The sequence below is a fragment of the Erithacus rubecula genome, assembly GCF_903797595.1.
Source record: "Erithacus rubecula genome assembly, chromosome: 6".
Lineage (NCBI taxonomy): Eukaryota > Metazoa > Chordata > Aves > Passeriformes > Muscicapidae > Erithacus > Erithacus rubecula.
Window position 1 is genome coordinate 27,281,851 of NC_136688.1, and position 24,205 is coordinate 27,306,055.

General features: G+C 38.6%; 1 protein-coding gene across 4 annotated transcripts in view; it reads left to right on the top strand.

Annotated features, from left to right (window-relative positions):
• MAP3K9 (mitogen-activated protein kinase kinase kinase 9) overlaps positions 1–24,205 on the top strand; it is a 54,176-nt gene that overhangs the window by 19,796 nt on the left and 10,175 nt on the right. For 3 of the 4 annotated variants that reach the window (XR_013774740.1, XM_079309829.1, XM_079309830.1), the window contains exons 3-8: positions 6,580–6,760; positions 13,660–13,808; positions 17,214–17,389; positions 19,392–19,632; positions 20,653–20,775; positions 21,520–21,673. Coding sequence is in view for 3 of the 4 variants with exons in the window: in XM_079309829.1 (XP_079165955.1) it covers positions 6,580–6,760; positions 13,660–13,808; positions 17,214–17,389; positions 19,392–19,632; positions 20,653–20,775; positions 21,520–21,673 (1,024 nt within the window). In the remaining variant the exon portion in view is untranslated. The remainder of the gene's footprint in view (positions 1–6,579; positions 6,761–13,659; positions 13,809–17,213; positions 17,390–19,391; positions 19,633–20,652; positions 20,776–21,519; positions 21,674–24,205) is intronic. The other variant, XM_079309831.1, reaches the window with a different exon arrangement.

Genomic DNA, 24,205 nt, shown 5'->3' on the forward strand with positions numbered 1-24,205 from the left:
TCTCTCTAACATCTTGTGTATAGGGGAACTTCTGTAATTGAACTAGCTTGCTTATACCAGACCACAGAGATTTATGTGGCTTGAGTAAGCACTTAGCACAGATGTGCCTCTAGTCATGACAGGCTCCTGTGGAGGGTAATTCGGACGTGTGCTTGGAATCCCCTTGTGTAGAGGCTTTGTCTTCTCTCTGACTGTTTGGAGCCTGGGAAGACTGACTTCTGAGATGCTGTGAGTTGGTTTCATGTAAGCCAGCTGTCATTGTAATGATCCACAGCAACAGAGGGGGCAAACAGGAAGGAGAAGATATTCAGCTTTTAAACATGGGAGGCTGTGGCAGGTGTGCATCTGTTGCATACATGCAAGACAGAATTTCATCTCTATAGAAATGTTTATTACTTGCCTCCAGGGCAACCTTTCTGTAGTTTTATCTACTCATTTATGGTAGAGTTGTAACTTGGCTAGCTGTTAATTAAACTGTTAATTTTTGTAATTTCAGTTTGTATTCTTTCAGAATTCATTTGATTCTCTGTTTTACCACTTAGAATTAACCATTGGTTTTGGTACTGTACACAACTTCCTTAATAACAAAATTTTGAAGGTGCAGGTGTCAGTATTTTCACTGCAGTGATTTCTCCTTCTGAAAGGTATCTATACAGTGACTTGTGATGATGAGACAGAACTGAAGATCCAGCAGTAGGAGCTACTTGAAGGCTGAAGGATATGATGGCATTTGAGAAATCTTAACCACGTTGGTTTTTCTATTGCTTTGAATACTAAGTCAGATGTGTTTTGTCTTTCTAGTAAAGCACAATAATTTGGAATTCAGTGGAACAGGAGGAAGAGCTGACTCAGTGTCAGATAACATTCTGTCAGTCGTACTCCTTTGATGGATCTGTTCCTGTGATGTTTGTTTTCAGTACAAATCTTTGTTTAAGCAACAAAAGCATCTAAGTTGGCCCTGGCTCTAGAAAAGAAGCCCTCATTCTTCTTGAGCCACTGATACACAGCTGTGGCTCATGAAACTGAGAATCAAAACCTTTGAGATCTGTTTTCACTAGGTTCTGCTTGCTTCCACAGGCTTAATGACTTTCAGTAAGGCTGACATTGGAATCTGTGGAAAGCCTGCTAGCTATTAATGTACATACACAGAAGGATGCTAATACTGGGGAAGGTAAATTTATTTCACCTGTCCTCAAGAAGTTGGTTTCCATTGCTTTCAGCTCTGCTAGAAAAGCTACTAGCTCAAATCATAGACAAGCATAAGAGGATCCTGGATACATCTTTAAATGGTACCAGCATTGGCAGAGTTAACACCCTGTCACACTTTGTATGGGTTGAAACTGGCATGCCATGCAGTATTGCCTTTCCTCTTTGTTATTGCAACTTGTTTTGGCCAGAGCAGAAGCCAAAGCATAGCATAGATGGAATCCTCTATCATAAAGTATTCAAAATAAAATGACGACAAATTAGGAAATTTTTCACAAGAGTCTGATAGGAAAATATTTTAATGCTTCTTGAAGGGCACCAAAGATTTCTTGAAGAATATGGAGGAAGCTCAGTACACATTTTCATTTCAAAGAAGAAAGATTATCTCATCATAACCTAGATAAGAGGAGGCCCAGTATTTAATTTCTACCTTTATATCTCAGCTCTCTAATTTGCCTTGATTGACTCTTGCCTTTCAGGACTTGCAGTCTGCCTGGCTCTCAAGGGATAAATCAGTGGGTCAAATCAAGGGTCAGTAATGACTCCTGAAAGTCCATGTGGTAATAAAGTTCTTAGTACACTCTTAGTGGTTGAAATTACACTGCTAAATCATGTGTGCCTGGATCTGGATGATTGCCTGATCTAAATGTCTTGTGAAGAGATATGAAGGCAAATTTGATGATATTTATTCTACACTGGGACACATGGAGATATTAAAGAGCTGTCTTGCTGGACAGAATTTCTGTGAGCTGTAAGTAATGCCTCTTTGTCAAATGCTTATTTTCCTGAGGACACATTCCAAGTCTTTCAGGATTGTATGAAAACGTACCTGAGTACTAATGGATTATCACTCCTGTGAGCACACAGGAGTGTGGTACACTTCACTGAAGGTTGCTGACCATTTTAGTGTTACTTTAAGCCACCGTGCTTTCCTTTGCACTTGCACAGTTGGTGAAGAACATGGTGATTTCCTGTATTAAGTTGTTTTGCTGCAGCATTTGGATGGTGAAAGCTGTTTGAATGCGCTTGTAATACCTGATTTGCTTCACCAGTCCTTTTTGCACACTGCTGGTTAGTTCTTACCATGCTACTTAAGATGAGCTTTTAGCCCATGCTACAGAGAAAAAAGAGGAGCACTAGTACACAGCAGACCTTCATCTACAATTTGGTTGGCTTTATGCATGCACACAGGAAGAGATTTCTTGCATGGGCTTTGCTGAAACGGAAAGGTGGATCCGCCCCTGACAAGCTGACACACGTTCTTCATGTTCCTGCTGGTTTGGATCTTGTTCTTCCCTGGTTGCTTGGTCCAGTGTCTTTGCTGCCAAGCTGTTTCTCTTTTGAAGGCTGGGGACATGAAGGATTTTTTGTTAAATTTTTCTGCCTATTTTAAACCTCTATCACTTGCAGATCTCTAAAATCAGCAGACAAGACTGAGATTTACTTCCTTGGTATATTAGTTGTGTTTTGGTGTAAGTGCTCTATATCTGTGCCTGGATTTGTTTTGGTAGTGTAGTAGGTTGATGCTGGCTGGATTCCAGGCACCCACCAAAGCCCCTCTGTCATTCCCCTCTGCAACTGCACAGTGGAGAGAAAATATAACAAAGGGTTCATGAGTTGTGATAAGGACCAGGAGAGATCACTCATCAAATACCACTATGGGGAAAAACAGACTCGAATTAGAAATATCAATTGAATTTATGAGTAAAAAAATCAGAAGGGTAATGAGAATTAAAAGAAGACCATAAAAGGAAACATCTTCCCTCTTTGCACCAGCACAGGGAGACAGGGAATGAGGGTTATGCTCTGTTCATCACACATTTTTCCTGCTGCTGCTTAGGGAGAGGAGTCTTGCTGTTCCAGCATGGGATCCCTCCCACAGGAGACAGTTCTCCATGGACTTCTCCAGATGGGTCTATCCCAAGGCAACAACTCCACAAACTGCTGTGGTGTGGGTCACTTCCTGCACTCTTGCCTCATGGGATGCAGTCCTTCAGGCACATCCTGCTCCAACATGGGTCCCCCATGCAGTCACAAGTCTTTCCACAGGTCTGCATGACCCTGCCAGGAGCCTGTTCCAGTATGAGTGTCCCACGGGGTCACAGCATCCTCAGGCATCCACCTGCTCTGGCTGGGTCTCCTCCATGTGATACAGGTGGATCCTTACATCCATGTGGCCCTCCAGGGACTGCAGAGTAAGCTCAGCTCTGGTACCTGGAGCACCTCCTCCTCCCCTTCCTTCTGCACTGATGTTGGTGTCTCCAGAGTTGTTCCTCTCACATATTCTCACTCCACTCTTCTTTTGATGCAATTGCATCTGCATGTTAACTAATTTTTTAAATTATTCTTCTGAAATATGTTGTCACAGTGGTGTTGCCATCATTTCTGATTGCCTTACCCTTGGCCAGTGACACATCCATCTTGGAGCCACCAGGGATTGGTTCTGCTGGACATAGGGAAAGCTTCTAGCATCTTCCACCCCTTCCACTATCAAATCTTGGCATGCCATGCAAACTCAATACAGATGATCCCATCTGACCACTGTTATCTCAGTCCTGAGTGATCAAATCTGTTAAAAGAGGGAAAAGTACATTAACTAGGGGTAGAGAGCATATTGCATGTTTGTGTTACATGTATCTTGTTTGTTTTGTGTGGACTAATACAAGTGCAGAAGTAGTGCTTGCAGAAGAGGATTGCACTGAGCATTAAACAAGGTGTGATAACTGATTGTAAGTAAAATGCAGAAGCAAATGAGACCACGTTGATTAGCATAAGCAAAATGCATTTGCAGTGTCCTAGCAACCTGCCATGTGTTCTCCATAAAAGATTTTTTTTTAAGGAGCAGACTAACTTGAATTAATATTTCACCTATTTACAAGTTCTTCATTGAAATTCAGGCAAAAAGAAGAGGGGAGAACAAGGTTTTTGGTTTGAAAATCTGACAGATGGGGCAAGGGAGACTTCTGGCAGATACAAGTGAGCCTGTTGATACTGAATAATACAATGAAGAGAACTGAAACAGATGCTGGAAATAGATACCATTCTTAAAATTAATTTTTAAAAATTTGAATAGCACAATTACTATCCCAAGCAGTTATTACAAAGAAATAGAAAAGGAGCCAAGGATGTAACTAAGGAATCAAAGACTTGCAATAAATCCTTCTCTCTTGTTGTTCTTTTCTGTGGTCTTTTGTAATGGTAATTTTTCTTACTACCCTGCATCTGACAAAAGAACAAGTTCTGGGTACAAAAGATCTATGTAAGTACTAATTATTTTGTTAGAACTTAATACAAATCAAGGTAATTAGATTTAAATCACCTCTTACCAGGAATGTATGTACAGAATATGTATCAGCTGTGATATATGGTGCTCTGTGCTGCTGTTGTGCTCATTCAGACAGAGTGTGATCTGTGAACAATACATGTGTTTGTTCCTCACTGCAATTATGGAGGGAACCAAAAAAACCCCAAACCCCCTAAACCCTTACTTTCTCTTCTCAAAGTTCTTCTTTAACTTGACAACATCACTGTATATCTCTAAATTACTGCATTTAAATTTAAAATTACATTTTGTTATCCTGCCAGTTCTTTAGGCAGAATGGGTACAAGCTAGAAAAAGAAACACTAAGTACATTCTAGGAAGCATTTCTTGCTAGCAATTTCTTTTAGCACTTCTTCATCTGCTAGAAAGAATTTAAAATATAGACTTACTTGAAGAGGAGGCCCAAAGGAAGGCACCTTCTGTATTTTGGTTTCTTGTGGTGGTTCTGTTCTGCACTGAAGCATTGCTCTAAAAATACATATGCTTTTGCCAAAATGAAGAGAACAGTAACTCTAGGCCTCAATCTCTTTTCTCTGCGATAAGGAAAATGGAGCATTTGGTCATGTTAGAAATTTTTCAAAAGAAGCAAGAACCAAGAGTTTAACCTCATACCTTGAGTTGTCCCACAAAAATCTTTGAAGTAGTATTTTGTGAATTCTGAGGCCTTGTAAAAGGGCAACTGTCTTTTTTTAAATTTTCAATGAACAGACAATTATTGAACTAAAGCCGTGTTTTAACATTGGTAATGTATGTTACTTATAATGCACACTGAAAATGGTCCTGAAGATTATTTTGTGTAACTTTTGCAGCATATTTGCATTTTATTGGTCTTGTTATGGTCCACAATTGTTTGATTATGATGGTTATGGGGTTTCTTTTATTTGGCTGAGTGTTTTCTTTTGTTGTTGTTTGTTTGTTTGTTTTGTTTTGGGTTTTTTGCAGTTAATCCATCCGTAGAAAAAGGAAAAACCTTGTCCTGTTTTCCAAGAACCTCTATCTATAGTGTCCATAATGACATTAAAAACGGAGTAGCCACATGATGGTGTGCAACTGGTTTGGTGATTTTTGATGTGAAATCTTTGGAATAATAGTAATACAAATATTTTTTTCTTTGTGGCACTTTTCAAAGTGGCTTAAAATCATTTCAGAGGCTTATAGTTCCTTTAGTTATGTAAGTTTAGTGCCCTCATATGCTGTTGCTTTATGTTGCATTGCTGGTGCAACTTGTGTGGTCACTTTGCACTGAGATAAAGAAAGAGGATAGTGAGATGCTGCTAAGGCAGAGTAGATACCTGTGGGCTCTGGTTTACACATGGTGGTATAACAGTACAACTTTCCAACTACAGAGGAATATGTCTTTTGTCACAGCATTCTTGAATTCTGCCTCAAAGTGTTTTTAAAGTTCTTGGGTATGGACTCCTTTGCCACTGACACGGGGCTGAAAAAAATAGTTTAGTAATGATGGGGAGGGAATGTATGGCTGTCTGTATGCATTCTACAATTGGGCATGTTATTACTGATCAAAAATGTATTTTTTCAGTAGTGACTTAAAAAAAATTTCACATAGAGCTTCAATTCCTCACATATTTTCATGAAGGGCATATCCAGCCTATGTGTGTATCTGGATTTACATAAAAAAGTCCTCTAAGCAGTTCAAGAAAAAGATGCTATTACTGGCTTGCTGAGAGAGGATTAATTAGGAAATGTCTTCCCTTATCTGGATTTCTAGAAGTTACAGTGGTTCACTTCCTCTTAGCAGAGCATTATACAGAGTGACACTAGGCACTATATTAAATAATTATGTTATTACATATTTCTTCCCTGGAGCTTGGTTCTTTGGTTAAATTTGAAGTAATTTGCTAGAGAACTGTTCAGTTGTCAGATGAAGGGATCAGCCTGAAATAACCTGTAATAGGGTGCAGGATGTTTGAATAACAAAAAGCCAGGGGAAAATATTAAAATTTGGGGGATCTCCAGGAAAATCTTTTTTGCATAAATACTACCTTTACTCTGCATACCTTTTATTCCCCCCTCCCCTCCCTTTTCTCCAGTACTGATACTCGAAAAGGTGGAAAATGGAGATCTGAGCAACAAGATGTTGAAGATCACGGATTTCGGCTTGGCCAGGGAATGGCATAAAACTACCAAAATGAGCGCGGCTGGGACATATGCCTGGATGGCTCCTGAGGTCATCCGCTCCTCCATGTTCTCCAAAGGCAGCGATGTTTGGAGGTATTGGCTTGGCATTAAGTGATTGGATGCTAAAGAGTAACTAGACCTGCCAGGAAGTCTCTTTTATGTGTAAGAATGAGTTATGGTGAAACAAATGTTAAAAATTCATGTCTTAGAAAACTTTATCCACCAGCTTTCCATCTGTCAGACTTGTCTTAGACTTATTGTTGCTGTAGAAAGTAAGTGGTGGATCAGCTACTGCATGCCTCTAAATTTTTGTTGTTCTCTAAGTTTTCATTCAGATTATTTTGGGATTCATAATCGAAATCCACTCTGCTTTATCTAAACCAAATTTTTTGTGCTTATTTGGCTCTCAACTGACATAATCAAAGGCCGTAATACAATCTGAGAAGTATTTTATTTTTTTACTGTTTTGCATACAAGATAATTTTGAAATATTTTGTTTTGGTAATAATCTGTCTCTAGTATATGTGTACACAAAGACACTGTACTTAATTGAATTCCCCTTGGTGTTTCAATCTGAATACTATGTTTTTCTCTTTCATAATAATTTTATTAATTATTTCTACCCTTCTAGTCTTTCACATAGGATAATACATCTCTTATCTGGCTTCATCTGAGTATGTAATCCATATATATATATTATCTTTTTCATTCATAGACTGGAATTTTTATGAATGAGCTAATTTGGTGGGGAAGAGTGTAAGGGTTGGCCCATATACTTCCAGAAACTGAGTTTGAATACCACTGTTAAGTGGATTGGTAAATATAGAATTCAGTAAATAGCTCCAGGACAATGACTTTTCTGGATGCTGGATGACTTAGAATTAGTAGTGAACATCTGAAACAGATGAAATAAGAGAGAATTTTCTTTTTCTTGTGGAGAAAAAAGGTGTTGAAATGTCAGGATCTTTGTCTTCATAGCAATAAGATTCTGTCACTGGCTACTAATGCTCCTCCACAAGTGACTGCATGCTGTAAAACCTGTCAGGATAAAGAAAAAGCCCAGCTGGCAGACTTGTCTGGCTGTTATAGCAGCTATTTGGTGTGGGGATTTTCATTTTCCTTGTTCAGTTTTGTTGAATAGATAATGTATTGCCTTGTGAAAAGTCTGTGAACTTGTATTTTGCACTCTAATAGTGTGGATAAAATCCTGAGTATGTAATTAACTGTGGTAGCCTCTGTAGCTAATCCGAGACCAGCTGAGCAAGAACCAGGCTTTTATTTGGAATAAAGTCTGGAAGAAATGAAAATGTTACAGTTATGCACCTTTTCTGTGCATGTGATGATGGTACTGGTTTGTACACAGAACGTCAACCTCAAACATAAACCTGCTTCTCTCTGAAATAATGCCAGGAAGGGCCTTCAAGGGTAACCTGGGGGAAAGGGAGAAGGGAAAGTGGAACAGTTTTCTTGTAATTGTAACTTTACTAACCCAGGCATGCTGTGAACAAATCAGTAGATGTTCTGTACCAGTATGGATTCATTTAAAAAATTAAGAATTATTCAGTCGGTTAGTGATTTTTTATGAAGATAGCACAAGTGCCTCTATACCTGTGTGAATGTACCAGTTTGGTCATTGATTTAAGGATTGTGAATCACTTTGCAGTGCTTAAGGGCTGTAAATAAATTTATTAATTTTTCAGAATACTTTACTTCTAAGATTCCTTCATCACTTTCTCTTGGTATAGTTGCCAGTTTTCCCTTGAAAAGAGGTTGAGTTCCTCACAATAGTCTCCCTTAAACAGAGAATCACCACCATTAAGAGAACTTACATGCTGTCTCTGAATAAGCCTTTTCTTTCTGGTGGCTAAAACCTCTAGTTAAACAAGCTGGAAAGAACATGTATGCAGAGGACAAATGCTTGCCAGTGCAATCACTACTAGTGTGTCAATGATTGTAAGCCCTAGATTGTACAAAAGCGGTCATGCACTTGTGTAATAAATCCTGTCCCTAGCCAAGGATGCAACCTGAAATTCTTAACAGGATGAACTTTTTTATCCTATTAGACTTGCCCCTCCTCTTGTCCAGTTCAACCAGTTGGTTAATCACTGGAGACATAGGGGTTGTTTTTTGCCTGACAACCTTCCAGTTAGTCTATGCAGCATCAACAGAATTGTCTCTAATGTTCACAAACCCTTTTATTTTAATACCTTTTCTTTAAAGCTTATTAGAATAATACTGCTGGCTGAACTGTTGCCCAGCCTTTGAAGAAGAATCTTGTTCTGCTTGTGTTCTCACTGCACAAGCTGGTGAAGATGCTGGGGAGGATGCATGCTAGGACTGAAATTTCCTGAGTCAGTCTTATCATAACTAGCTGCTTCATCTTTTCAAAAAATGTTTCCAGCTCCATTAAAAAAGCTCCATATGTTTCCTCTAGAGCAGAATTGGCAAAGAACTTAAAGAGTGAGGAATGTCCACACATGGTATCTATCACCAGGGTCTGGGCCTTTGTGAAGCTTGTTCATAGTACCAGTACTTAGTAAATCTTGCTAGTGAAAACTTGTTGCTCTGGATTTTGCTGTGCTGTACCTGCAAGCTCTCTAGATACACAGTTAGAAGCCTTGTGCTTATATTGCACAGAGGACAATGAAACTACAGTTTTATTTAAGTAAGTCCATTCCTGTAAATCTGTTTGTGCTTATATTTGCTTTGGATTTACAGGGGTAAAGTGGAAGCATGGATATTACAGCTCATCTAGTACTGTATGCTAATGTTACTAGGCATATAAATAAAATTTTCCTGTCATTTGGCTGTTTAAATATATTTCTTGTTTGCTGCACACTTCATTTTTTGCTTGTGCTGCTTAAAAAACAGTCATATTGTCAGTATTACTGGTATATGGAATATAAAGGCACCATATAACCTTAATCTGAGTTCTCTATGTTCTTAAATTTATATGTTTTTAAGCTATATCTGCTCTGAGACCAGTGAAATAATTGAGAATTTAATTTCCACTTAGTAATGGAATACCAACTCTAACTAAAAACATCAGCATATTTGGAAATTTCAGGCATTCAGTGCTGGGTGTAGAAAGTTCAGTCATTAGAATATTTTGTTTTGAGCAAGTGTTGGTTAAGCACTTCCATCCACAACTGACCACTTGTAGGCTTCTCTAGTTTTCTGTGTGCAATGAAGCACTGTCAAGACTTCAGGACCTGGCAGGTAAGTGCTGACTAGCAGTATTAGGAGAAACTCATCTGGGAGAAGGACATGCTACTGATTGTTGTGAAATGGGCAGGAAGGGGCAACTCTGCAACTGTCAGTTCATTAATATGCAAAATGCCAGCTGTTAATAGCCATAAAAATGTAATAAAGTTTGAGTTTGGTTTTTTTCTTAACGAAAATCATGTTCTAGTTTCTGTTGAAACTGGGGCTAGTTTCTTTGTTGGGTTTCTAATTCCTTCCTCATGAGAAGTGTTGAACCTGGATAAGAGAAGCCTATAGTACAAATGCAATGGAACACTACCAGTGAGAAAAAATTACTTGTTTTTAAAAAGTTCACAGACTAACAAGGGAGGTGGCAAAATCACATGTGAAATCCTGCAGACCTCCAGCCTCCTTTACCCTGAAAATCCAGCGAGTAGGATTGAACCTGATGTTAAATGGCTTAAGGGATTACTGGATCACTGAAAGATGGTTAATTATTCACACAAGTGTCAGTTGACTTGGATGCATGGGTTGTGTCACATGGTTCATTTCGTAATTGAAGTCCAAAAATTACTACTAGGTGCTGGAAAAATAAATGAGCTTGATCACTTTTTCTTTCTCCCCACTGAGAATCAGTAGAGGCCCTTGTTTCTTTCTTTCTATGCCTTTTTTTGTGCAAGTTTTCTGATCTGGCTTTTTCCTTTGTACTTTCCAATCTTCTGCTTGAGAGTTAATAGGAAAACACTCTGTTCAGCACCTCTCTTGGTGTTTATTCACTTGGGGTTATTGTTCAAGTGCCACAAAGCAGTATTCCCTAGTTCTGTGGAAGCAGTATTCTCAGTAATGAACTGTAAGTAGAGTAGCATTGGGTTTTGTCAGAAGCAAAGTGACCTTTCCTGCAATATACACTTCTAGTGTCACATTAGAAGAGACACCAATCTATCTATTTCTTTTTCCTTTTAAAATTACCCTGGAGAAGAAGTGCTTTGAGCACATCAGTAGTGCTTTATCCAATACTAGTGTTAAAGTAATAATACAGCACTTTGGTAGATTTTACTACCTTTTGCTATCAACAGTCACATCCAAACTGAAAAGTAACATGAATGATCAATCACATCTAGACATTCCAAATATGCATTCAGTTCAGTTTTCATTTTCTTTGAGTGTTTTAGAAATCCTAGAAGGCCAGAAAAAAAATGGGAACTCCTTAGACTCTAGGTTTTTTTTTCAAATAATGCTCTTGAGACAGTAAGAAATATTAAATTATAATATCAAGAGTATGAATTACATCAGAAAAAAAGCAAAAAATCATGTAGGTCAAAAATATATTCTGCTTAAAGTAAAATACCTGTTTACAGCAAATGTTAGATCTTTAGTTACTAAAATCCTTTATCTAAGTAGGAAAAGTACTGTTAAGGGTGTCCAAGTAAGGTAGCAGCAGTTACAGTGAATGTTAAAGGTGTGATGGGGTGGAAGTGAGATTGCAAGAGTACAGTTTGTGATAATGTACTTCCAAATGGATAGGGTAGCTGTTGCTTTGAAACACAAAAAACTTAATATTTTAGCTTCAGACTCTTTCATGGTGCAGCTATTTAAGGAGCTCGTGGGAAGAAAAGCAGTTTTTCATTTGGTCTTCAGGTGTCCTTAGGAGGCCTTCAAGGTTGTACAGTATGAAATGGTCCAAATATATGTGTACTTAGATTTTACTGCTTTGCAAGCATAATTCAGAAAAATTTGTCTATTACAATAGTGTTTAATCTAAGATTATTGACAATATTGGGAATTTTGTGTAAAAAACAACAAAAAGGGAAGATGCAACGTGGATATCTTTTAAGGACATTGTTAAAGCTCTGAGTGAATGTATGGGAAATCCTTTAAAAGAATGAAGAAGGCAGAGAAGCAAAGCCTACTGAAAGACATATTTTTAAAAGCTTGGTCTGTATCCAAATGAGGAAAATTATGCCTTGACTTGAGCTCTGTCAAGTTGAACATAAAACAAAGAAGATAAAAGAGAGAGTCCTTAAAGCATAAAACCAAATCCTTTGCTTTGAAATGCAGCACAGGTGAGAACCCTGCAGGAAAACATAACAGCCCAGAGGTGAGCAAAATGTGGGAGTGCAAAGAAAATAAGGCTATACCAGAAAAAAAACCTCAGTGACTTGTGTCTGCCAGAATAGAGCAAAGAAGCATTTTAAGCTGAACATTTTTCTTTAAGGGAGTCAAGCCTGGAAGACATATCTTACTGAAGTAAAATTCACAGAAGTGTCAAAACTGGCTGATAAAATGAGCAGTAACGATTCCCAGATTTACAGTAACACCCAAGATTTCTTCAAGAACATGAGAATCAGCTGACTTAATAGCTGTGCTGTGTAAGCTATTGCTAAAGCTGGTGTAGTAGCAGAGAAATGGAAGACATGGTGGCAGGTCTTAAAAGAACTTCCTGAGGATTAGCAAGTATGATCTTGAGTTCTTCTCAGTGATAGAAACAGTAAATGGTTGGACAGTGAATGGTTTTAGAAGAAACAATAAATGCTTAGGTAGCATGGTTGATCATAATACCAAGTTATTCAGGATAAGAAAAATTCATCTACTGCAGAGAGATGAAGAAACATTTTACTATAAAGAATGACAAAATAGATGGTAATAGCAATAAATACAGAGTAGTACCCATGAGTGAATTTCATATATACAATTTATGGGCTTTACATTTTACTACTGTGATTCAGTAAAAACATATTGGAGCTAATATGGATAACTTAGCTTATTTTGTAAAGAGTGAGATAGGCAACTGGAAATGAAAATTTAATATGAGAGAAAGAAAGAAAACAAGTAATACCATTTGTGCCTCTCCCCATATCTTTAAAGCTTTGTGATTTTGCTCATTCCAACAGAAAATGTCAAGGTCAATGAAAGATATGAAATGGCTTCTGTTCAGGATAGTAACTAGATTAAGATTTAGCTAGATTAGGATTTGGGGGTCTGGAAAGATGATGATTTAGGCAGAATGTATGGGAACCTGTGTAATCATGGACAGCATGGAAGGAGCTAATAGGGAACATATGTTTACTCTTTGTTGTATTGAAAGAGCTACAGGGAAGCCAATGAAATTACCAAGTGACAAGCTCAAAACACATACATGGAAGTGTTTTTTAGCAATGCATCATTAAATTTGTGGAGTTGACTACCACAGAGTATAATGGATGGTAAATGGGTTCAGGAGAGAGTAAGAGATCAATGGAAGAAAAAACTGTCAGGTCACCAAGTATGAACAAGCAGTTTCTGCTTCAGGCTTCCTAGAAGCAGAAAAAATATCTGGAGGCTATGTTTTTCATCATATACTTTGGAAGAGAACAGTCCTGGAACTATTTCCATAACTTCATATGTAGTATTTTGTAGAGCATCTTAAGATGACAACTTAATTCTGATGAAGTATTTTTTTACTTATTTTTAAAAATCACAAGCCACCAAACAAGCCTTCTTCATATTTTTGCATGTTTTGAGTGGTTCTGGTTTGAAATTAAATTACAAGATTTGTGGTTTTCAGATTGTTCCCAATTTCAGAGAGAAAATTATTTATGCCTGAAAGGTGAAAATGTCGTCTTATTTCAGACTTATTAAAAAAAGCAGATAAAATAGGGCAGATCACTAACTTGGCATTTATGATAAGCTTGTCAAGCAAACTGCAATTTCTTTAGTATACCAAACTCCCAAGTTCAGGTACCTTGTTGCTTAACAAAGACTGTGTTAAAGTCAAGCACCTATTCTCTTTTTTGTTTCCTTCCCAATAGTTATGGTGTGCTGCTTTGGGAGCTGCTAACAGGAGAAGTGCCATTCAGAGGAATTGATGGTCTTGCAGTAGCATATGGTGTTGCTATGAATAAGCTTGCCCTTCCAATCCCTTCCACGTGTCCTGAACCTTTTGCCAAACTCATGGAAGGTAAGCCAGCTGTGGTGTGAGTGTGGTTTGTGCTGCTTCTAGAGTGCTGTTGAACATGGCCTCTTTGTGTTGGTTTTGTTAGCTAAGAGCACAGATTTCTCCAGTGGCTTTATTCAGTGGTGCAGGTTATTGTGGGAGCCAGGCCTGGCTGTTAGAATGCTGTGACAGTCAGCTACTAAAAGAATAATGAAAGATATTTTTTATCAGCTGGCTTTATAGGAAATGGGGGCTATTGCTGTCATCACTTAACTTGTTTTCTAATAGTGAGGACTCACCAACTCCACTGTTTAGACTCACATACTTTGGTCTTGTTTGAATTTAACTTGTTTTGAAATTCATAGCTTGCCCGTCTTTCTAGTAGTGTCAGATTGGTTTGGTATGAAACTTTATCCTACTGACATTTCAGGGAGATGGTTTAAATGTGGCTTTGGCACTCCAAAACAACCCATATTTTCAGTCAGGATTATGTGATCTTCGGTTTTGTGGAGGTATTTCATACCCAAGGTGGGCTGGGTATGAGAGGTGAAAGACATAGAGGAGTTAGTTATGAGAGCTGCTGTAGTTATTAAAAAAGATTGTGTGAGGTAGTTTTCAGGTGTACTTATGTACACTTATGACCTGGTCTGCTGGCCATTGAAACTACTTTAATGTCTCCTGAGCTTCAGTTGTTCCTCCATCCCTTTTTCCCTCCCTATCTCTTGTCCTCTCTCTTCTTTACTTTCAGTATTTTTGTCAGTGTCCCTATTCCCAAGGATTTCTAAGTGTTTTTATATAATAAACATTTTTATACCTATCTGGCAGAAAGGAAAACAAAGATATAGAGAAATCAAACTTGGTTTATAGTCTTGGTGAGCAAAGAATCAGTCTCAACATGGAATTGATACTCTGTGGCCTCTGGTGGTGCTTTTAGCTTCAGGAAAGGAATATAAATCATGAAGCAAATGTTTTGGATGGATATTTTTTTTCTGCTTTTGGAATACTTTTGGAATACTTTTTCTCTGACCTTTTCTTTAGGTTACAGGCTTCAGTTAATTTAAAGTAAAAAATTTCATATATGTTCTGCTAAAAAAGAAATAACTTACTGGATAGTGAACAGTAGAGTTGCAGGTAGAGGAGCTTGGAGGCAGTGTAAACTGAGAAACTGCATCTGAAAGAGTTGATGGAACTACCAGCTCAGTGTTGTGCCAGGTAGTTTATTTTGACATGCTTTCCTGGATTTCTTGACTATAAGTGAGGATTTAAAAATAATGCCCTCTATTGGGAAAGTTAGGTAGAGGCATATGGCCAGTGCCTGAACCCAGCAGCACAGGGGTGAGCACCCACGTGGCTTTGGAACACTTGGCTTCTCCCTGTGCAGGGCGAAGAGCAGAACAAAAAAATCCAATTACTTTCTGCCCCTTCACCAAAGCTGTTTTTCAAACAGGCTGTTTCCCATCTCGGGTGAACTCTTCTTGCTCTAATGCTGCTTTTACTTTTGAATTACTGCCATGGTGGTCCTCACTGGGACAACAAAGCTGAACTTTCGCTCTTCATAGAAAAGAGTTATATGTTACAACTGTCCTCATTAGTGCAAATAATGGCTGATCTAGGCCTGGGAAAATAAAAGCCACGGGCCACCTGCTAGTTATCCTGTTCACTCATTCATGCATTTAGCTGGCTGCAGCATTTTGTTTTACTTTGGGTCATGTTTGCTTTGCCATGCTTAAAACCTGAGGTAAAGAGACAGGGATTATGGCACTGACAATCCAGCTGTAACACCCATTGCTACTAATTGGCCAGCAGCAGGGGATCATCAGAGCACTCTTTAACATCCTCAGTTCTCTATTTTGATAAAAGAAGCAAATGAAAAGCTATAAACACAAATGCATTCCAGTATGGAACCTGTTGATACCCACAGTTTTGAAAACAGAACTCCCAAATGCAAAATCTCAGTAATGCTAAAATCAAAGGAAAGAACTGGAGACAAGCCTTGGCTGGTGCAAAGGTTTTATGATTTTTATTTTTACAGCTGTCTCTTGGTGTACTTCAGTCCACAAAACTGATGAATGAACATCTTTTAGGACATCACCTGTTATTTTTAAGAATCAAGGTCTAGAAAACTTTTAGAACATTTTTATGACTCTTGTCTTATGCTGCAGTAATGTGTGTCTTAAGTCCAGTGACCATGTGGAGCAATGCTGTATGATGAGAGAGACCCACATGTTAGTTACTTCCATTCATGCAGAAAAACTGTATTCCATACAAGTACATGTGAATGTGAAGGTTTTCTGTTTGGTTGCTCTGGAATTTTGGCATGCAGACATCTAGCAGTACTAAAAAGAATAAGGGCACTTGCTAAACAAGAACCTGTGTAACTGCTGGTACAGGACAACATAGAATGAGGAAGCCATTTTTTTTTTGCTGGAATAGAAATGAGGGAGAAGGAAGAAAGGACTGAATGAGTGCAAATTTCCTATTCAAAAGTGTTGTTAAATGAAATGTTTTGATGGTTTGGAGGATTGCTTGTAGCTTGAGGGGTTACTTCATACTAGTTTCTGTTTCTGTTTTCTATGTTCAGTTCCCATCACTGTAAAACATTGCCTTTTGTACTGTTGCTCATTGAGTTGCCTTATGTGGTAAGATGGCTATCTTCAGTTCTGTGTTTTTAGGGCTTTGTAATTGGCTGAATAATTGCATTAGATTTTAAATTAAAAAAACTTGTTATCTGTGGTTTCTTCTAAAAGCAAAAGAAAAATGTCTGATTAATTTCCACTCAAATAATAAAAAAGAACCTATGAAAATAGGACAACTCCTAATGCACATTTCAATGTCATTGTTTACTTGAATCTCCTATTGCACACAAGTTAGGCCCAGTTTGCTTTGCAGAAGAGGTTTTCCATTCTGAAAAAAAAGATTCCTAATGACTCAGCTTAGTATTAGAGTTTGGCATCAGGAAAAACCCTGACAAATATCCTTCTGCAGTATGGCTATTAGATCTGCAGTGCAACTATTGTAAAAGAAGTATTTGCAAGAGCCTTGCATTGTATTTGTACTCTGTGAACACCTACATGCATTGTAAAGCAAGATATTTAAGGAAATAATTTGTTATTTTTTAAAAATGCTGTAAGGTGTAACCTTCTGTAAGTTAATAAATCTGTATTTTACTTGATATATTATTAATAGAAATTAGAGACCTAGGTAGTTAGGTAGTTCAAGATTTTAAGTGCTATTGGATATTGCTCAAGCACAAAAGCATGAATTCCATATTTGACAATACTCAGTGCAAGCAGGCAGTGGGAGAGCTGGGGTAACACAGGTAGTGTGTTTGCCACTCTTAGCCACTGGGGATCAGTAAAGTACTACCCATCCTCTCAGACCTCCATACTTAGAGGTGCTTGACAGTTGTTTGTCTTTATTCTTTTCTAGATTGCTGGAACCCTGACCCACACTCACGACCTTCCTTTGCCACTATCCTAGACCATCTTACTGCCATAGAAGAGTCTGGTTTTTTTGAAATGCCCAAAGATTCCTTCCACTCCCTGCAGGAAGACTGGAAACAAGAGATCCAAGAGATGTTTGATCAGCTCAGAGCCAAAGAAAAGGTAAGTAGAGAGCAATGCTCCCTGCTTGTGCTCTCTGGATTGTAGTTTCCCTATTTCATAGTTCAAACAGGGATCGCTGTTTCGTGCATCCCAGAGCTAATTTTGTCTGTGCTTTACTGAAGCTTGTATTAAGTCCCTGAATAAATGGCAGATTATGATGCACACAAGGATAGAATAATGAGAAAAATAAATATCCACATCTTGAGCTGCTACTCTTTCTAATCTTATAGTGAGCTTCCACTATACTCTGTGCTAATTGCTGTGATGAGTTGATTGTTTATTGCATTTGATAACTGTTTCACTATTAGCATCTTAATTGAGAAACCTAATGAAAACTATTAACAGGAGATGTAGGGGGTTGTTTCAGCATATATATACTCTAGTTAACATTGCAGCTTTGGTTCTGCTGGATTGTTTTCAAGGTTTTGAGCACAACCAAAATGCATAGACTATAATAAACATGAGTGCTACCCGGGGAGAGTGTCCAGTAACTGCTGTAACTGAAGTTCATCTGGGAAATAGCAGGAAACAAAAACACTGGCAGGAATAACAGGAATGGTGATCATCAGCCTCGAAGAGGAGACATGAAAAAGCTGAAGTTTTTTTCAAGCATGCTTGCAAAAAGCACATCTTGCTGCATCTAATTTAAGGTCCTTACAGACTGTCTTTAGTTGTTGGTAAATGAAACTGCAGCAGAACCAAAATCACTAGAGTAATAACATATTTGTAAGTTCACAGTCTATTGCCTGAAAGTAAACTCATAATAAGCAGCTATGATACGGCCTCAGAGGTTAGGAGGCAGAGAGAAGGAAAATAAGACTTTGGGTCAGAGGAAAGAAATCAGCTTCTACAAGAATGTTTAAAACATTTAGTAAGTTTTGGGAAAAATAAATTAGCGGATAGGCATTTCCTTGCTACTGTTGTCCCATGGCATAACTGTGTTGGAACAGTTTTTGAAAACCAGAAACTTCAAAAGACAAACAGCTAAACAGTACTAGCTACACTGCCCTCAGGCTGAGTACTGCGTTCCTTTTTAGCAATGGGGAAATAATATTATATGCTGTTCACTTATTGAGTAAAATGTATCAAATCTCCCTGGTGACGAGCCAGCTAACAATGCCATTATTAAAAACATCTAAACTAAAATCTATCTGATTATCTACCTGACATTTAACTTGAATTCTTTATTTTTTGCCTTCTGCACTGGAATTGGCCATATGGAGAGAATTATTCTAAGTGCTGAATTCTTTTGTCCTTGTGGTGAGAGGAGAGGAGCGCAGTGGGATTTGGGGATTTCAAGGACAGTTTCAGTTAATTCATTTTGTCATCAAGGGATGGATCGAAAGGTTTGCCTTATGTGCTTTTGCTAGGACCATGTAGAGATGGCTTTTGACTTGATCCCCAAAGAGGGAGACTCCACAACCTCTCTGTGCTAGTGCTCAGTAATGCAGTAAAAAAGTGTTCAGAGAGTGTCCCCTATATTTCAGTGTGTGCCTGTTTTGTCTTGTTCTGTCAGTGGGCACTGCTGAAGAGAGCCTGGCTTTAACTTTTTTTCACCCTTTCCTCAAGTTTTTATACACCCTGGTAAGACCCCCCTTCACCCCACCCAAGCCTTCTCTGTGCTAGGTTGAACGGACCCATCTCTTTCAGCCCTTTATCATAGGAGAGGTGCTCCAATCTCTTAATCACCTTCATGGTTCTTCATTGGACTCACTCTGGTATGTGGATGTATGTGTACTGGAGAGCCTAGAATTTGACACAGGATTTCAGGTGTGGCCTCACAAGTGGTTATGTCTTAATTTTAATACTGGTGCGAGGGGCTTTGAATGGCATTGATGTCCTTGGAGATTGTTTTTTTTCTCTCAGCTGAGCCTTTAACCAGTGGTGTTTGCAGTTCTGTGAGTGCAAGCCATTGAAGCTGTGCCTTCAGAACAGGTGATGTTAGTCTTAACCCACAGGCTGCAAGATAACCTTTTGTTTCTACTTCCTTCTCTCCTTGCAGGAGCTGCGCACATGGGAAGAAGAGCTGAGTCGTGCTGCTGTTGAACAGAAGAACCATGAGGAGCTGCTACGAAGGCGGGAACAGGAGCTGGCAGAACGCGAGATTGACATCCTGGAAAGGGAGCTCAACATCATCATCCACCAGCTGTGTCAGGAGAAGCCTCGGGTCAAGAAACGCATGGGGAAGTTCAAGAGGAGCCGGCTCAAGTTGAAGGATGGCAATCATATCAGCTTGCCTTCAGGTTAGTGATGTGTTAGGCTGTGCCAGGTGAAATGGGAGCAACCTGCAGGTTTGATAGTTCCTTACTACTAACCCTTATGCATTAGAAAGGATTTGATGAGAAACATGCCTCTTTGGGATTAGTAAACTAAATTTACTGCTCTTATGGTTAGCTTTGCCCAAAGTTCCAAGATTAAGGCCAGAAGTACATTTGAAATGTTGCATGGTGTTAGCCACTGGCTGCATATGGCTTATCATAAAAATGTTGCAATTTAACATGTTAGTACTCAAAAGAATCAGTATTTTAAAAAATATATATAGAAGATAGTGGACATTCGTGCTTGGGGAATATTTTATGTAATGATGCAGAAGAATCTATAATCTACTGGATTTTTTTTGTGCAGGAATCTAAAAATTGCCAAATTACCAAATTGATAGCTGTGAGACTAAAGCCCTAGATTGCTAGTTCATGTGTGAACTCCTGTTAACACAGAAGTGACATCTGGAATAATGTTAAATATTAGTAAGGTGTTAGCAAAGTCACTCTTAAGAGTGAAGATGGTGTTGCCCTGAAATACTGAATCCTTACTATCTTAAATTTGTCAAAAAAACAGAAGCGTGGGCTTTGTAAATCGTCTAGTTCTCATTGTTACATCAGAGATGATGACGTTCACTATATTCTTTGTTTTCTGGGAGACACTGACTGTTCAGAAGAGAAATTATTATAAAATGTGTACAAAGATTTATACAGAGATATAATTTGGCATGTCAGTCAACACAAGGTCTGTATGTGCATGTGTTTCACACATACACTAAGAAGATACAATTTCAGGGCTGTGAGTGCACATCTTCATTCTGAATTCTCAGTGTGTAGAATGGGCAAATAGCAATTAGCTGTAAAACTTCATTTCTACATAGATCCCATAAGTTGCACTCTTGGGAAGTTACCACAAATTATTATTTGTTTTTTCTTATATTAAAAAAAGAGAGAATTTTAACTGTGTCTTTCTGCTTTTATTTATTTTTTTCTTCTATTAAACAGATTTTCAGCATAAATTCACTGTGCAGGCTTCTCCAACGATGGACAAAAGGAAAAGTTTGATCAGTAGCTGCTCCAGCCCTCCTGCAAGTCCTACCATTATTCCCAGACTCAGGGCCATACAGTGTAAGGAGCTCAATGTAGTATTGAATTTGGGAAATGTACAGTCTGTCAGCGTGGTAAGATGCCAAGATTCCATATCTAGGACAGGACTATTAAAGAAAGTACTTAAAATGTTTGCTTTATACCTTGTATGTATGCATTTAGAGAGAAAAATTGAGTATCTTGGTGATGGAGAGAATATCACCTCCTGTGGAGCTAAAATCATGCTTACCCAAGTTCTTGGAATACTGCTGTTTCTATAGAAAATATATTTCTTACGTGGACAAGTTAATTTAAAAATATGCCAATTTGCAGATTAGATCTGTAAACATTGCTGTATTAAGTTACTGTTTTAAGGAAATAAGAACAAGGGCACTTGTCATGCAAATAGTGTTCCTATAATAACACAGAATTAGGCAGACATGCATGTCTTAGAATTATGAAAGTCATATTAACTAATGTACAGTGTTTGTACTGGATATCACAGCACTTGTGTGTTTGGTTTCAAACTGGTGGTTCTAAAGAAAAAACAGTGATGGAATAAAGCTAGAGAGGCTGTTTATACTTGGAAGGATTAGGGAATGCTTAATCTGGCATTTGGTTGTTACATTTGTGCTGATAAATGGTCAGAATTATGGGAAAATCACTTTTGTTGCGATTCCTGTTCTGGCCTATGTTTTATTCTTTATTGTTGCCGTGGAACCAATTCTTTTAATTTGTGTATCTGTTTTTCCTTCCCATTTTCCACTGTTCTTTCCACCTGTGAAGTGACACCTGCTGAAAGCAGTAAAACGTGGGGACGAAGCTCAGTCCTTCCAAAGGAGGAAGGAGAGGAAGAGGAGAAGCGAGGCCAGAAGAAAAAGGGACGCACCTGGGGACCAAGCTCACTTTGTCACAAGGAGCTAGGTGCAGGAGAAGAGGGGTAAGAGGGGGCCTGGAGGAAGACTCATTTCCAAGTTCTAAAACTGGTCATGAGCTGGCTCACAGGAGATTTACCTATCTGCTTGCAAACACCTTTCTGCTTCCGAGCTTCATTCCTGTACCAAAGATGTTAGAGATTCAGAGTTTGCAAAATTGCATTCAGTTCATTTGCTAGCAACTGATGTTTCACTGTCTGCTATTATTGTCTGTTGTTAGGTGTATTTGTAAGCTGTCAAACTTCCTAGCTGTGCAAAACTCTCTGTTGTAGGTTTTCTCTGTTTCAAGGTTTAGCTTTCTGAAGTTTCATATAACATCTGAAACTGATTCTCTCTTACCATTCTCAAATATGCTTTTTCTTGTCTTAAATGCTGATATATAAAAAGTATCTGATAAAGCCAAGCAAATACCTTCTCTTCAATCTTTTAAAAAGGACATGCATCTTGAGTGAAGCAATCCTGAAAGTGATTTTTGTAGATATACAGAGGTCGTACCTCTGTTTTTATAGGTTATTGTTCTGTAGATTCTTTTTTATTTTTCTTTGTGCGTGTGAATTATTTATACCAGGACTCCAATAAATCATTGCTGGAATGCTCCTTTAGATATAAGGCTATTTTTGACCTTCTAAAAGATTTGAATGCTTGGTAATATTTAGCAGAGTTTGAGAATTTTCCCCCTGATAAATTGATAAGTGGATGGTTTGACTCTTGCCATGTTTTTAGCAGGGAAAATAAAATAGCTGGTTATAATATTTATCTTTACTATTGTGTGTTCAGGTGCAAAATGCCAGAAAAATTGATGTTTGCATAGTATATCAGTATTGTAGCCCCCTACAAGAGGGCCTGGATCTATTAAAATAAGTTCTCTCTCTAAGATACTCAAGACATGTTGGCAGGACAACATGGAGGAAGCTTCTTTGACTGCTGCCCATGCTTTATGTTTTTTACTAATGAGGGCTAGGATAGCATTTTAAGGACTTAAAACAGATGTCACACTTTAAAATCACTAATTATGAAAAAGGACAGGAGGTCACTGAAGCTGGAAAAAAACACTTCTATCTTGAAATCACATTCTTAGAATTCTGGGAATAGACCTCTTCCATTTTCTGTTCATTACTGTACAGGCTGAAGCACTGATTGCTTTTGGGGACAGACAGCTGGAATGGAGTTGCTTCCAAACTGTGGTTGCTCATAAAACTGTGCTGTTCTCTCCACAGCTGAGATGTTCTCTAGCACTCAGAATCTCTCCTAGTGAGACTTGATGCGGATATTGCATTTTGCAGAGTGTCTGAAACGTGAGAGTGCTGCTGAGAGGGCAGTATGGCTAACATACAATGAACCACTCCTTGCTGAGATCATGCCAGACTGCAGATTTTCATTTAAAAGGAGCAGAGCTGCAGTAAATATTAGTGACTCAAAAGATAGTTCTTGCTATTTTTTAGTATTTTTAAATTCTTATTTTACAGGGTAAGATGATGAAACTTATTGAATATTTAAGGTTGTGAAAGACCTTTAAGATTGACTCAAACCATTTACATCTACCATGCTTACCAGTAAACCATGTCCCACATCTGCACATATTTTGAACATTTCCAGGGATGGTGATTCCACCACATTCCTGGGCAGCCTATTCCAATGCCTGACCACCCTTTCAGTGAAGAAATTTCTCCTAATACTTAATCTAAACCTCTCCTGGTGCAAGTTGAGGCTGTTTTCGTTGTCCCATCACTTGTTACTTGGCTGAAGAGGCTGACCCCCACCTGTCTAGTCCCTTCTTTCAGAGTTGTAGGCAGTGATAAGGTCTCCCCCAGCTTCCTCTTCTTCAAGCAAAACAACCCCAGCTCTCTCAGCTGTTCTTCATATGAGTGACTTTCTAGAACCTTCCCCAGCTCTGTTGCCCTTCTCTGAACATGCTCTAGCTCCTCAGTGTCTTTCTTGTAGTGAGGGTCCCAGAACTGAACACAGGATTTGAGGTGCAGCCTTGCTGGCACAGAAGTACAGGAAAATTATCACTTCCCTGCTGGGATGCCTTTGGCTTTCTTGGCTACCTGGACACACTGCTGGCTCATGTTCAACTGCCAGCATCCTCAGATCCTCTTCCACCAAGCAGCTTTCCAGCCGGTAATCCACATTTGATGGGGATGAGTAGCATTGCAGGGGTTCTTGTGACCAAATGCAGAGCCCAACACTTCACATTATTGTACCTTATACAGTTGGCCTTGGTTCATCATCGATGCTACCTGCCCAGATCCCTCTACAGAGCCTTCCTGCCCTCCAGCAAATCAACACTTCCACCCAACTCAGTGTCACTGCAAACTGACTGAAGGTGCTCTCAATCCTCTTATCCAGATTATTGATAAAGATACTAAACAGGGCTGACCCAAATACTGAACCCTGGGAAAATTGGGGTATAGTGAAGAGCTAAACTTAAGGTAGAGAAGTCCAGTTCAAGTATTCTCTATAACATTGTTCTGGGAGCAGAAGTGCTGATGTTACTGCTGCTTATGGGATTTTGTGATAAATGAAATTTCATCTTC